The following is a 17125-nucleotide window of genomic DNA, read 5'->3' on the forward strand; positions in this document are numbered from 1 at the left end:
TTATCATGTCAACCCGGTATACTGATGCTTAGATGTCAGATTTGATAGATTCATTCATTATTCCATTGGCCGGTTTTGACAATTGGCTCAATTTGACCCATTTCATGTTAGATTCAATTTGTCCATGGTTTTCTATATTACGTGATGTGCAAGAAAGAAGAAAGAAGAAAAAAGATTTTTATGGGTTATTAATGTAACCCTTCAAGTTTTCAAAAAACATTATTTTGGAATACCAGCTGCTATGAAAAAGTAGTTAGATTTCTGTTTTTTTTTCAATGTATTCTTATGAAATAGGTGTCTGGTAATTATACATTAAAAAAAATGATAATTGGGGCATTTGCGACAAAAAATATTTGGCTTCACGAAAAATTTTGACTAAAGACTTTTTAAACCTGTATCCGCCCCTGATACAAGCCAGAGTACTTTAGGAAGAAGATCTATATATGTGTGCATTTAAACACTCATAAATATATATTTATGAGTCACTAATTGTTTCCCGCGAGTTTTCGAAATTCCTTTCTAGCGGTTTCTGTGGCTTTTAGTGCCGGTATTTTTATGTGAAAAGATATGTTTTTGTGGGTTTTCTGTTAAGGTCATCTCTGAAATTGTTAACTTTAAGACCAACTTCTGCCGATTGTGCAACTCAATGTACTGCATATCTTTTAGAATAGTAGTCTTTAGTTTTATTATTCTGTGGGAAAAGGTGGTTATTTTGAATACTACACAAACATTTCCTTGCTCCTCGCCTGATAAAACCAGTAGTCGCCATATTACCCAAAGGGGAGTTTGCACGGTGGCGAATTAGCTGTAAAATATTTTTTCCGAAGCAATTGAGCTTCGCGAGCGAAGCGAAATTGTCGAGCACGTTTGCTACACGCGAGGTATATACCAAGAGAATTATTGAGATTCTCAAAATTTCGATAGAAAAAAAGTCATATAAAATCAGCGTAAAGAAATAGGACTGATATTTTTGCACATAAAGCTAGGGTATCTTTTTTTCTAATAAAACAAGTAAGTTTGGACCGAGGGGTTAAAGTATAAGTTTAGTAAAAAAGGCAATAAGTACGCCCCCCACCCCCGGATTTTGACCCCCTCCTCCGTGTTTTGGTCTCGATTATACGTCCGCCGAACTTGAACACGCAGAGAGGAATATGCTGTGAACAGGAAACGGTAGTCGGTATATTAGATACGTATTGTTGAGACAATAAACGAAACGAAAATATGGGAAATAAGTTTGTTTTTCAGAGTATTTCTTTCTACATACGGGACAAAACCAATTCGACGCTTTTGGTAATTTTTTCAAAGTTGTGTGTTAAAACTCATTTTTTTGTTCTTTGCTATTTTGCGAATTTCTTATTCTTATACGTTCTTCTCCCATTTCTTTCGAAAGCATCAACTTCATCGCCACTCGAAGTGGAAATATTTTGTCTATCCATTTTACGTTGAAAATAAGACAAATGAAGGTATTAAAATAGTATATAAGTAAAAACTCTAAAACTCCAATTTAATTTTTCTACACTAGCGAGCTGCGTTAACAACAACCTCGTCGAAACTACGTTTACAGTGTTGCACAGTTTCACATTACGTTAACGTCGTTGTATATTCAATTGAAACATCGAACGATCAATGGAACGATCAAACCGTTTATGAATGATGCAAATTTCGCAATCGAAACAAACTTTATCTTCTTAAGTATATGGGAAATCCATTTCCAGCACTATAGATATAAAATATCAAACTGTCAGACATGTAATATATGGAATATCAGTCACAGGCATGAGAGATATGGAAATTTTAACTGCCGGTCATTTATGTTTGGTAAATCAAAGGCCGGCATAACATAGTACAAATATCATCGGCCGGCTGCCTGCCATACAGACACGGCGAATTTAAAATACTGAATGTAAGCACTCAATGTTAAACAAGAGAGCTCTTTTGAATTCTTTCCAGTAACGAGTTTTCCTGAGAATAAACAATGAATATTGCATTCTGTTTGGTTAAAAGTTTACAGCGAAATATGCAATTATTCGCAACGATTGTGATGAATACAAGTCTGCTAAATTACGTGATTGACGTGCTTACGTGCTCACGTGCTTTACGTGCTCACGTGCTTTACGTGCTCGCGTGTTTTACATGCTCACGTGCTTTACGTGCTTACGTGTTTGAGGTACTCTACCACCTGAAACCCAGGGCTATATGGGTTTTGCTGTGGAAAGCAAAAACCTGAAAAGCGATGAGGACAAGTGTGAATCAGAATCTACGGTGTAAAACAGAGTGTGAAACAGAATCTACATCTCGCATTTTATCCATACTATACCCTCTGTTTCCTCGACCACAATGTGCGACTAATAGAGGAATCACACAGAAGTGCAAAATGCCATGGTCGATCATGCAAGGCCGTAATAACAATTCTTTGACAGTACCATTTAACAGAAATGAGGTTGTTATGTAGGCATTGCGGACAATGACAAAGATGATGTTGCTAACGATCTTGGTGTTTTAGTTGCTTGAAGTTTAAGAAGCCATAACATTTGTTTTATAAAAATTTACATTGTATTCATGTCAATTTTGGGTTTGGACGTATTGCTTATCTTTGCATTGTTTGTTTTGTTTTTGCATGAATAGTGAGAGTAGAGTCAAATTTTGAAAACGTTTCTTCAAACAAAACATGTAGTGACTTCTGTTTATTTTTAATTATATTCTTACGCATATAAAACTATAGTACAAACTATGTCATAAAGAATAGTGATTCTCATTATTTACGTCAGTTTCAATGGTTTTGAAAAGCACGTAAAACACGGTGAGCACGCAAAGCAAGTGAGCACGTAAACACGTCGAGTACGTAATTTAGCAAACTCGATGAAGACCCTTGTTTTAAATATATTGTTATTTTATACAATCAAAACTAAAAGCTGAAAAAATTTGGAATTGTGATAAAGTAAATAAAGACTATCAGTAAGTTTAGGGATATATATTTATTCCTTCTGGCGCAACCTGTGTTCACAGCATCCTGCGAGGGTCTCCAATGCATATTCCCCGCCTCCTGATGCTGAAGGTTGTTTTAGTCCGTGAACGAGCGTGAACGACATCCATCAAGGGTTAGCATTGGTGACTCCCTGCGTCCATCATACTCATTTGATGATTGTTTTAGTGTTGTGAACAGCTGCGCCAAATAAATTAATCAAATTGTTCAACTCGTGAAAATCGGACAGTGATATTCGATAGAATATGACGATATTCTGGCGCAGTTGTTAATTTCTGTCTGAGTTGAAAATGTATTGATGAAAATTTTTTGTATAAATAATTATGGGTGCGAGGAGGAGTATCTCGATGGTAGTCTCCATAATCTATTTGCTGATAATGACCTCACTCCTCGAGAACATCAACATGCACTCCACAAGACATTTTGAAGTTTTCGAATACCCGGTGTTGAAAAGGCTGATGTTGATAGTTATCTAGCACTAGTTAGGCATCATGTGGAGAAATTGATTATTGAACAAGTGGAAGATATGGGATCCGCCAAAGTACAGCTATCAACGTGGATCATATGGAAAAAAAAGATCATGCTTGCTCTTCAACCTGATGCAGAAGATGGAATAGCCGATGTACAGCATGCAAACATTGATCAATACGCAAGGGTTGAAAAAGTGTTTAATAGCAGATTATTGCAGGTATTTCAAGATAGTGATGTAAATGAATTACTGGATAACATGTTTGCTCAAATAAGGGTTTATGTTGAAAATCCAGCGTTACCACAGAGCGGGTTTACAATCGATCGAATAATACACATGGATACCGATTTTCATAAATTGCAGCTCACGAGAGATTCCTCATATATAAAATTACCTAAATGGATCAGTGCAAAAAAGGCTATCATCAACCAAAAAAATGATGATGAGGAGTGCTTCAAATGGAGTGTTATTGCGGCACTGCATCATGAAAAAATTGGGATAGATGTACAAAGAATATCTAAATTACAACAATATGCAGATCAATACAATTGGGAAGGGCTAGAATTTCCACTAGACATTAAAAAAATAATAAAATTTGAAAATAACAACCCCAAGATTGCAGTCAACGTTTTATACACCTCGAAGACTAGCAGCATCAATATTTTGCAGAGATCTGACTATAACGCACCGCGCGAAAATCAGGTAAACCTGCTGCTCATCACAGATGATGAAAAGATGCACTATACCTGTATCAAAAATCTTTCAAGGATATTGGGCAGAGGAAACTCCAAGGACCACAAAGCAATGCATTTCTTCCTAAATTGCCTGGAGGCGTTTAATTATGTAGAATCTAGGGACAAGCATTATAAATATTCCACAAATCACGAAGCGGTTAAAAATATAATGCCAAAAGAAAATGAAAAATTGTTGAAATATGCTGATGGTCATATGCAATTCAAGGTCCCGTTTGCAATCTATGCTGATTTTGAATCACTGTTGATCCCAGTGGAAGATCGTAAGGAAAGTAAGACAATTAAGTTAAACAAACATGTACCATCAGGCTGGTGCACATATGGCACATTTCCCTACGGATCTGTACCAGATCCACTGACAACATACCGTGGTAAGGATTGCGTGGAAAAATTTATAGGGCACTTGAAAAATGAGGTGAAGAGGCTATATAACACGTTTCCAGAGAAAACTATGGTAATCACACCAGAAGAAGAAAATGAACATAATAACGCATCAGAATGTCATATTTGCATGAAGCCATTTAACGATCCTGAGAACAATCGCAAGGTTCGGGATCACTGTCATTATACAGGTCTCTGCCGAGGTGCAGCCCATAACAATTGCAGCCTAGCGTATAAAATTCCTGGCCACATCCCCATCATATTTCACAATCTGAGCGTTTACGATGCGCATCCGTCATCAGGGAGCTTGGAAAAAAAATATAACGCGCAAGATATTGGTTGTATTGCGGAAAATAAGGAAAAATAGTTTCAGCGTCAAGTTCCCTGTGCCTTACGCGGGAGTGACTAACTCGAACGGGGAACAGGTGATCAAAAAAATAGAGCATCGATTCATCGATAGTTTTCGATTTATGGCATCAAGCTTTGATAAATTATCAAGTAATCTGCCCGATGGTCAGTGTAAAAACTTTCGTCAGTTTTATCAGGAGGATGATATATTTAAACTCATGCGACGTAAGGGCGTGTACCCATATGAGTATATAGAGCGTTTTGAAGAGTCGGAGTTACCCCCCAAAGGAAGCATTTCATAGTCAACTTAATATGGACCGCATATCTGACATCGAGTATAAATATGTGAAAAAAGTATGGAATTGTATCACACCAGAGGGTAATCAAGTGACGCTTGGTATCTATCATGATGTATACCTCGCCACGGATGTTTTGCTGCTGGCTGATGTTTTTGAAACATTTCGTGATACATTTATGAAGCATTTTAAGCTGGATCCAGCACATTTTTATAGTGCTCCGGGATTAGCATGGAAGGCTTCATTAAAATTCACTGAAATTGAATTAGAGTTACTCACAGATCCGGATATGCACCTCATGTTTGAAAAAGGTATTCGAGGCGGTATTGTACAGGCTGTTCATTGCTATACCAAGGCAAACAACAAATACATGGGACATTAATATAATCATATTGAAGAATCGTCGTACTTACAATAACTCGATGCCAATAATTTTTACGGGTGGGCTATGCGGGAGGATTTACCAACCCACGATTATAAATGGGTTAGCAATGTCGATATGTTTACACCCCAAAGGATCGCAAAACTAGAGAAGAAAAATAAGCACAGCTACATATTGGAAGTTGATATGGATTATCCCATGGAGCTGCATAAAAAACATAATGAGCTGCCATTTTTGCCGGAGTGGATGACGATTGCCAAGGTTGAAAAATTGGTGCCCAAACTGCGAAACAAGCGTAAGTATGTCGTGCATACAAGAGCATTAAACGAACAATCAGAGTCCATGGTTTAAGCCTTATATTGATATGAACACCAAATTGAGAACTGGTGCTAAGAACGATTTTTAAAAGGAATTTTTTAAAATAATGAACCTGTCTGTGTTTGAAAAAACAATGGAAAATATCCGGAATCATCGTGATATATAACTTGCAACAAGCGCGAAAGCATATCAAAAATATGTGATGAAGCCCAATTTAAGGATGCTTATGCATTTAGCAAAAATTTAATGGGTGTTGAAATGAGTAAAACTGAGATCAAAATGAATAAACCGGTATATCTTGGACAAGCTATATTAGATAGGAGCAAACTGATCATTTATGAGTTTCATTATGATTACATGCAACCAAAATATGGGAGTAAAATCCAACTTATGGACCCGGATAGTTTCGTCTACTACATTAAAACTGAAAATTTTTATAGCGATATCGCATGTGATGTTGAAGCCAGATTTGACACGATTGAATATACAGGGGAGGATGCTAGACCACTTTCAATAGGTAAGAATAAAAAGGTTGTGGGATTGATGAAAGATGAATTGGGTGGAAAAATTATAACAGAATTTATTGTACTGAAGTCAAAATAATATGGCTATAAAACATTGGAAAAGGAAGACAAACGATGTAAGGGCGTTAAAAAATGTGTTATTAAAAAATCAATCACATTTGATGATTATAAAAAATGTTTATGCGAGGGTATAAATATTTATAAAAGTCAAGTCCTCATCCAGAATAAAAATCATCAGCTGTACACTGTAAAAAGTACTAAAATTGCCCTTAATCGTGATGATGATAAAAGGATTGTGCAAAAGATAAAATCTCAACACTAGCCTGTGGGTACAATGTGTAAATAAAATATGGATGGGATGTTGATGTTGATGTTATGTATCACAATAATTCTACCATATATAATAGTACTACTATTTTTTCTAAAATTTCGATATATAATAAATAAAATGACCGAGCTTGTTAATATATTTGATGTTGTTGATAATCCTGCAGAAGCAACGACAAATAAGGAGAAACCAATCGACAAACGTCAAGCTTTGAAGGATGCTATACGCAAAGGCAAAGGGCATCTTTTCTTTTACCAAAAAAATGTACTGAGGGCTACGCGGCTGCTCTGATGCTTTTTTATCAGGCTGCTGCTGCTGTACTCCGTGTTGTTTAAAAAATTTATAAGACCGATCAATATCATCCTGAAAAAAATGTAGCTTTTACAGGAATCATAATGCAGTTGCTCATAGAATAAATAAAAGAGTATGGATAATAGTATGAAAATATATCCTACATTAACACCAAGTGCACCAGAGGATGAAAGTCAGGTCTATAGATTAAAAAAGATTGATGAGATTGAAAAGTTTCTACGATCAGAAGTGAGCTATAGGGACAATCTTACCAAGCGATGCTAGCGTCGTGCGGCTGCAACTACAATCAGTGACACTTCGGTAGTTACAGTAATCACTGTCCTTAAAGTTGCTTCAGTCGTAACCCTCACTACGGGGGTTAGAATTCCAGTAAGTATTGCTCTGGCGTCAGCTGGAATCATCCTTGGACTCTCTTCAGGTATCGTGCATAAAATGCAAAAAATATTTGATTCCAAATCCAAAAAACATGACAAGATCAAGACTCTGGCTGAAGCCAAGTTGGACTCCATCTCGAGCCTTATCTCAAAAGCAGTAGAAGATTCTCGTATGTCGCATGAATAATATCATTTCATCCTTAAAGAAGTCGAACATTATCGTAATTTGAAAGAGCAGATTAGACTAAAATTAAAACGTGTTGTAGAGACTATCACTGCCGAGCAACGTGCCGAGCAATCTCGCATTCTAGCACTTCACCAGGATCAGTATCGATCGGTCAGCCACCATCATGTACTATACTTCGCTTAGTGAGATCTTGCAAATATTTTTAAGATTTTTTTCATATGCAATTTCAACACAAGGTTTGCAATAAGGACCGTCTGTTTGCGTTGAAATATCCTTGTACTTTGCTTTGCGGATTGCCTTAACAAGATCGTCCTTATTTAGTGTAGAATAATAAAGAACATGCGGTAATTTAGCTTCTTTTCGAAGTACGTCCATTTATTCGTATAGTTTTTATCAAATATATAAAACCTTTTAAACACAGTAAAGATCTCGTCGTCATCATCATCCTCAGATTCATTCAATTATTTAGCGCCATACCTATCAACCTCTTTATATTTACACTCTTCCAAATAAGTTTGGATGTAATAGTTGCACTCTTGCCTATAAATACTTCCTATTTTTATGATGGCCGTACACTCACAAGATTCCTGCGGTATCTTTTTCTGATGAAAATTGGTTCTTATTTTACCTTCAAATTCCTTGAGTTTGGGGTTGATATAACGATCTTTCTTCACACCTAGGTTAGTGAAGCAAGCCCCGCTTTCCCATTCCACTTTTATTAAGATTTCCTCATATTTTTCAACAAATTCAGGATAATCACCAAGATCGAACGACATGGTGAGCGCTGAATTCGGACTATATTGAGAGACCCTGGGAGTAGATTTTTTTAGGGTTTTTTATCAATAACGACCGACCGTCTTTGTCATAGCCAATCACAAACCGTTTATCTTTACCTTTGTTTGCCGGAATAGACTCACTCACCACTAGGTTTTCAAGGTTCACATCTTCGATATTGTACGGTGTGACATTACTGTAAAATTCTTTTGATTTAATCATTGGGTCTCCAAATTTAAACATATCTTTTTAATTATATGAAAAATTTTGATCAATTCAATTTTTTTTTTTTTGGTCAAACATTTACAAAAACCACCGTTATATAACGTATATTCATGATGCCAACATAATATTTTACCTTTCACCACAACTCTTTCTCCCACATTTGCATCTATCATATTCATCAAGTACACATTCACAATCATCGTACTGTTCTTTATCATCGTTTTATTTTATGTTTCTAACGATACATAAAATCCTGCTTTATTCTAAATCACGAACACGACCCTCCAAATCTTTAACTGATCTATCGTTCTCCTTCTCCTTCGACGATTCTTACACTAGGGCCACAGCTATAAGTGGTAGAGAGATACCAACGCCAGCCATAGATATCATGACTACTACATATTCGAACATTTTAAATTTTGATTTACGGTTGATACACATTTATTATATTTTTTTTCTGGAATCGATCCGGAACATACTCAAGCATATGAGGATCCCTTTCAATTATTTTATTACACATTTCCTGCGTCTTGAATCGATCTGGAATATACTAATATACGCATATAGGAGCCAAATTTAACAGTTTCTGTGTTTTTAGATCATCTGGAACATTTTTAAACCGACTCATATTTATTTATACAAAAAATTTATACATCAATACATTTTCCACTCGGACGGAAATTGAGACTTGTGCCAGAATATCGTCATATTCTATCGAATATCAGTGAAGGTTTTGCGCATAGGCTGATGTCGAATACTGTCCGATTTTCACGAGTTGAACAACTTGATGAATTTATTTGGCGCAGCTGTTCACAACACTAAAACAATCATCAAAGGAGTATGATGGACGTAGGGTGTTACCAATGCTAACCCTCGGAAGATGTCGTTCACGCTCGTTCACGGACTAAAAGAACCCTCAAATCAGCATCAAAAGGCGGGGAATTTGCATTGGAGAACCTCGGAGGATTTTGTGAACACAGGTTGCGCCAGATGGAATAAATATATATCTCTAGTTTTATATATTGTTTGCTATTTAAATCACATGTACCACTGGATTTAAATCATTGTAATTGCTCATTTCACTTGATTAAAAATTCTCCACTATTTTCACGCAAAACAGAAAGCTGTTGTTGCTCTATCCGAATATCCATAGACTTCAGAGAGAAGACCATCTTTTAGCAGTTTTTATTGAAGTGTGGCGCTTAGTAAGGATAGAGAAAGAAGCTATTGTTGCTGTACTATCTTTTTATTTTAAAAAAATTTCAAGAGAAGATAAAATTAACTGGAAGTATTTTAAAAATCAACGATTTTAAGATGACTTGAAAGGACGCATGTTATAATGTTTTTGATGTGTACCAAGAAAGTTATTGAGGTTCTTAAACTTTTGATGGAAACAAAACATTTAAAAATCAGCGTAAAGAAATGTGACTGATATTTTTGCTTATAAAGCTAGGGTAATTTTTACCCTTTATTTGTTTGAAAATTATAAATCACAAAATCGCAAAAGTTTATTCTGCCTTATGATTTTCAGATTTTTGCTGCTGATATCAGCATATTATAGCCCTCGAGTGCCACCCTCCGTATATATATATCTTTAACTATTTCTGGTACAAATAATTGATCAATTATTGTGTAACTTTGGTTTTAATATTATTTTTATTGATTTTAGGTGGAAATAATGGTATAATACTGTTTTTGTCTTGTAATAAATCAAAAATTAAAAAAAGGTTTGCGAAGCATTTTGCAAGTTGCAAGCAATATTAAACTATCTAATACTCTAATACTCATCGAACAGTTCTTTATGGATAACCAACGTTCATCATCATCAGTTCGTCAAAGAGAACGTTTTGATATCGAAATTGCCCCTGTTACTTCACTCACAGAGAAAGAACTGGAAGAAAACGACAACGAAAGAGATGATGAAAATCAAAATGGCGGCTTATTGCTTGAATAAATAGCTGCGTCTCCTAAGGAAAAGTCTCAAAGGAGAAGCAAACTTTTTTCTAAGAAGAAAAGGCAATAAACACCATGTTCATCTTCCTCATCTGAACACTCTCAGAGCTCAGATAAGAACAACGAAAAGAGATCGTCAAAAATGCCTGCGAAGAAAATCGTTTCAAAAGCAGAGGAAGTTCAGTGGCACCTACCATCGGAGATAGCTGAGCATGCCAATAAAATTTTTCTGGTCATGAACGCCTCGTTAGAACGAATTCAATTTAAGGTCACCGACATTATGGGTCGCTTTTCCAAATTATGGAAAAGCCTGGATCTTGTGGTGCACGGATCATCAAAAGTAACTGTTGAGGTTCCCGCCGACCAGTTGCTGGAATTAGAAGAACAATACCTTTTGTTAATTGGCCAAGCCTCGAATGGGCTGACTTACCTACAAAGGTTTAATGTACTACAATCTCCAATGAAAGAGCCTAAACGTGTAAAAGCCATCTTGAAAGAAAAATCTTCTTTGCTACAGAAACATGATGAGAATCTTTTCGGAAAAAAGTTTCAAATTCACATCATCGAGACCGAAATATCTAAGAAGAGAACTCTGGAGGTTTTTACTACCAAACGCTCAGGGCCTGCCGAAAAGAAACCCTTTTGCCAAGGCCCTTCACCATATCAACAAAACAAGTCAGGTGGAAGGTGATTCTTTTACAAACGAGGAGGACAACAACAACGTAGCCAAATTGGTAGATAAGGTGGCCATTACATTTGGATAAATGCTGAGATGTCTCCGACTTAAAATTGTCAGGACCCCTCAAATCAGTTTAAGTAAAACCAGTTTAATTTAAACCAATTTTGTTTTGTGTAAATGGGTTATTAATTTCGAAGACAAATAGATTATGCCGAAGTGCGTTACTTATTTTTTTTATTGCAAAACAAACAAGAAGCCCTGCGGCTTTAGGATTTCCGTCATTAGCCCGAAAGATTTTGAAATTTGAAGTAGATCTTGGAAACGGAGAATTATGGGGTAAACAAATTACGAGTATCACAATTCACAACTATTTTTGTAACTAACCTGCAATGTTAAAATACAACTCAATAAGTAAAGAATAAAAATTTTACATAGCTATATGAAGTATTCGAAAATAACAGTTAAAACATTAACTGGATTTTTTTAAAAGTGATCAGGAATATTTTGGAAATTCCAGAATACAAATCTTGCTACGTAGAAACTTGACGATTCGAATATAATAACTTCTGAACGAGCTCAATTTGAATGATGAAGTAGTTCGTTGTTTATTAATTCAGCAATAATACATATTAGGATTTAAATATTTCAGTATTTAGGCATTTAAAATTTACCCTCTTGTTGAAAATTTTTTGAAAAAGAAAGCACGTTTTAAAAATAAGAAACAAGAATACAATTTTACCTGCATTAAAAGCAGGTTGTTTAACTGTCTCTTTAACCTCTCTTTGCCTCTTTGATTTAAAAAGGGAATTTAATACAAAGATACAAATCCATGCAATGTGATGCACAGGTATATTATATTTATAAATATGTATATAAGTTTAATCAGGCTGGCTTTTGATATCTTTGTTAAACATGTAACATATTAAGCAGGCGATGCATGATTAATATCTTACTAGAAATCTTAGAAAAATATTTTGTGATACTTTGGGTGAGTTCAAGAAAGATTTTTAAGCAAATTTGGCACAAGGAGAACTGAGAATTAGCAAGTAACAGAAAAGTTAGCCGGTTTCAATGCCGCCATAGCGTTGGTGGTTATAACTCTGAATTCCCCTATATATATATATATATATATTATATATATATATACTTTTATATATTATATATTATATATATATATACTTTTATATATATATATAAAAGTAATTATTATAATTAATTCTTCTTTTCTTAAGGATTAGCCGCGCAATGCATAATGCCTGTTTCTGGGATTGGGCTGGCGTCTGTTTGACGACACGAGGCAATTTTGCTTCTATTACCCTAAAATTTTATTGTGTCGCCACATCTGTGCAAATGCAACATTTTTATTAAAACAAAACGAAAACATTGTTTATTTCCATGGCAACGGTTTGCAAGAGGAAAATGCAAAACTATTTCTGAAAACATAAAAATACAAATACAAGTATTATTGACAGCTATTTCACTTCTTCTTGAAAATGACGATGTGGAATATACAAAAGGCAAGAAACTAAGGGAAAATAAACGCAAATGGATTAGACCGTGGATGGAGCATACCATAAAATTTCCGAAGGAACTAATGCGGAAGATTCTAAAGGTTTTCGAGATTACATAAAATTGATAAAGTTCAGTATGATGCATTTAAGACCCCGTTTAACAAAAGAAGACACGATAATGCGTGAATGCATTAAACGTCAGAAAGACGTACATTGGTTTGATTCTTCTGATTTTCAGTACTAATGTCTCGTCTTTCCTCCGCCATTTTTGTTTTTGACTTTTGATTATTCAACGAAAAACATTCAGCAAAATTGCTGCATTGTGATTGGTCGCGCATAAAAGTGTTGCATCAAAATTGTTGCAGCAACTGGTAACGCTTTTTTGATATATACAACATTTTTTGTTGCGGGTGTCACCGGAATAATGACTCCCCAGTCATAATAAACTAGTTTATAATGACCCCCCAGTTAAGATAAATTAGTTAATAATAACTCCCTAGTCATAATAAACTAGTGAATTGTTTTTTTTTTGTTTTTTTTTCTATGCAAGGATGAATACAATTTTACACACACTACAAATAAAAAATAAAATAAAGTAGTACACACGAAAACAGACCGATACACCAACCCACTTTTGAAAGATGCAAAAAATGGGTCGGCTGCAGAATTAAATAAAAATAATATATTAAAAAAATAAAAATAAAAATTTAAGATGAATCCAACGTTTGTTTGTAAATGTGACTATAAGGGTATTATAATCAAAAAAAATCGCCGTCAAAACGTTCAGAGTCAATTAGAAATGTAATAGAGGAATTGATAATTTGACTGTTTTAAACAAAATTAAAAAGATAACTATTGCCGTATAACAAAATACAATATAAACGAGTTTTAGACAGACAGTGATAGAAGGACAATACTAGAAAGTGATTCAAAGAGACTTTTTCGTGATGTTGCAAATATTTGGCAGCGCAGTAAAAAGTGTTCTGTTGATTCTGGTTCAGTACCACAAGAACAAAGTGGGTTAATAGAATCCTGAAAATTGTGTTTAAAATTATGTTCCAGTAAGTGACTCAGACCTAATCGTAGCCGTATTAAGTATAATCCCTATCGGGTGAAATGTACCAAAAATAGAGTAAGGTGATGGTCTTATGTACTTCAGCAAACTGCTCTTAAAAACATTGAGCGACGAAGCTGAGCGTAAAACGCTGTCCAGTCTGTTCCACTCTCTTATACAATAAGGAAAAAACTATGTTTGAAGAAATCAGTTCTAGCAAAAATCTGTTTGATTTCGCCGGTCACACGAGTAGGATAACATCTGTTTTCCAAAGGAAGGATATTAAACAAAAAAACCACAGAGTTTACGACGCTCAGAAAGGTATTCTAATCCCAATTCCTGGTAGAGCTTTTGCATAGATGTTCCTCTTATGGCACTTGTTATCGATAAAGCAGCATTATTTTGGATAGACTCAAGCTCTCTCTTGAACAGTTTAATATGTGGTTGGTCAAAAATAATGTCACCATAATCAAGGTGTGGTCTAACAAACATTTTATAGATTTGTAAAAGCATGGATGTACGAAAAGAGAAGGATACACAACGTCAACAGATCTATTGTACTATGCGCGTATACTCTATTCAATTCAATTTCAAAGGAATTGAATAAATTAGCTTAGATAAATTAGCTTAGGATATTTTTTATAACAATAAACCCGATTGTTCATAATTGGCATATTTAATTGCATAACCCAATGGGAGCGTAGCTATATCACGCGCCTAAGTAATAATTATTTTTCACGACAATTCAGTTTGTTACGAAAGGAAAACAATATAATTTTGCTTTCTACTTTTATAAAAGCTGTAAAAGAATTCACATATAATCTAAGACTACGAGACTATCAACATACTATTTTTTAGTGTAAAACCGTTATAAAAATACACAAGTATACAAAAGCAAAAAAGTTATTTTTTTATTCTTCTTCCGTCTTGGTAGTCTCGTGTCATGTACGTCAATTGTTGGCCGAGTGTCTGGTTTTTCAGAGGTGTCGTCACAGGTCTCCAATTAAATTCGATTGGATTCCACAAATTCTAAGCAAAGATTCCAACTTTTTCACATGAATGTCATTTCATTATTCAAGAAGTACCTACAAATAATGAAATAAAATTGTAGATATATTCGTCGGAAAGTTTAAGTGAGGTTATTCCAAGAATACATAACCTCAAGGGACCCAGGAGAGAAAGACAAAACAACAGTTTTATACGAACAAAAGTTTTATTTTGAAAATGTTTATGGATAAATAATGTTACTAATGACAATACCTCTATCTTTGATTCTTTAGTAGTAAATAACAATCCGTCACACAAGTTCTTAAAATTCCTTCTTAATATCCATCCATGGTAAAAGCGACCTTCGAGGGACATGATGGAAAAGCCTCTTAATCACTCCTATTCCTTTATTAGCCTTCGATATTTTTTCCTTTAAGTGATCATTAAAATTCAATCTTTCATCTAGGATTAGTCCTAAATGCTTGTGAGAACGAGAAGGTATAATAGCAGTGTTATTAAAGTGTAGGACAGGATGTACTAACTTCAACTGCATGCTTAGAAGGATCAGGATTAAATGACATTTTCCATTGATTAGCCCATTTTTCGATAGCAGTTAAATCTTGACTTAGCTTATCATGAGAAACAGAGGGTTCATTTTCTACTGGGAAGATCGAAGTATCATCTGCAAATATCTTTACTGTTCAAAGTTACTCACAACCTCGTCCCCAGGACTATTTGCTTCTCAACGGCGCTGCGCTTTCTGATAGTTCTAGCGACGCCACGGTAAAAGGTGCTGGGGTCGAGCTTGAGTTACTCATTGACAGAACCTTGGGGCACCCCAGCTTTAATATATTTCCAGCATGAATACTGACCATTTAAAACTACTCTCTGCTGTCTATTTGTTTAAAAACTTTCCAAAAGTGAATTAAAATTCCCTTTGTGCCACATCAACGCAGTTTAAATATGAGAGCCTCGTGCCAAACATTGTCAAACGCCTTTGAAAGAAAGTCAAGAAATACACCACGGGCGTCGGAGGGAGGATGACAGTTAAAAGCACTAAAAATATTATGTGTAATTGAAAGTAACTAATAGACACACGATTCGCCTGGTCTAAAACCTGATTGATAAGATACAAGTAGGTTATTACTGTGCAAATGGTAATATAAAGCATCAAAAAAAAGTTTTTCAAAAACTTTTCTAAAGATAGGTAGTAATGAAACTAGCCTATAATTTTTGAAAATAGAATTAAAATAGATAGATAGATAGATAGATAGATAGATAGATAGATAGATAGATAGATAGATAGATAGATAGATAGATAGATAGATAGATAGATAGATAGATAGATAGATAGATAGATAGATAGATAGATAGATAGATAGATAGATAGATAGATAGATAGATAGATAGATAGATAGATAGATAGATAGATAGATAGATAGATAGATAGATAGATAGATAGATAGATAGATAGATAGATAGATAGATAGATAGATAGATAGATAGATAGATAGATAGATAGATAGATAGATAGATAGATAGATAGATAGATAGATAGATAGATAGATAGATAGATAGATAGATAGATAGATAGATAGATAGATAGATAGATAGATAGATAGATAGATAGATAGATAGATAGATAGATAGATAGATAGATAGATAGATAGATAGATAGATAGATAGATAGATAGATAGATCAGCGCTTTAAGCTCTACACAATAGAGGCAACGTAAAAACCAGGTTCTAACTTTTTTTGCAGATGGGTTGCTGATGTCATCAATATTTAAATGACACTTCCTTTTTATTTTTATCTTGCCTCAGTGGATTTTTCCACGGGCCTTATCGACTAGTTTCTTATAATAATACAGAGACTGTGTCTGTCTGTGACAGGCAAAGTTGATATGCTTATTTTCCTTTGATGTAGCCGAAAAATGCATGTCTAATATGTTAAAATTTCTGACGTTACGGCGCGACGTCAATAACACTACTATAACGTCAATATCCTATATTAAATTAATGAAGCCATTACAGTGCACCTAAAACTTTGAGGCCAAATAACTTGGAAACGAGGTGGGTGACGTCAATGATTTTTCACCGCGTGAGTAACTAAGGACCCACAAGGACCAATTTGGGTAATTTTCCCAAACCTGGGTCCCCAAATCCGTTTAGGAAGTCAGAAGGAATTTACCAATTTTCAAAGTTAATAGGCGGGAAGTAACAAAACTTGCTGTAAAGAACACATGACTACAGAATATGAAGTACAGTAGATAAGAATTTTTTTCTTG

The 17125-nt window shown here is 34.8% G+C and overlaps 1 protein-coding gene across 1 annotated transcript; it reads left to right on the forward strand.

Annotated features, from left to right (window-relative positions):
- The first annotated feature begins 3306 nt into the window (after window positions 1-3306).
- On the forward strand, window positions 3307-5235 carry LOC130657785 (uncharacterized). Its single transcript, XM_057460786.1, has 3 exons — window positions 3307-3333; window positions 3438-4923; window positions 5027-5235. The coding sequence occupies exons 1-3, from the start codon at window positions 3307-3309 to the stop codon at window positions 5233-5235; spliced, it is 1722 nt and encodes a 573-aa protein (XP_057316769.1).
- The last annotated feature ends 11890 nt before the right edge of the window (window positions 5236-17125 follow it).

This window comes from Hydractinia symbiolongicarpus, chromosome 9 (genome assembly GCF_029227915.1).
Source record: "Hydractinia symbiolongicarpus strain clone_291-10 chromosome 9, HSymV2.1, whole genome shotgun sequence".
NCBI classification, from domain to species: domain Eukaryota; kingdom Metazoa; phylum Cnidaria; class Hydrozoa; order Anthoathecata; family Hydractiniidae; genus Hydractinia; species Hydractinia symbiolongicarpus.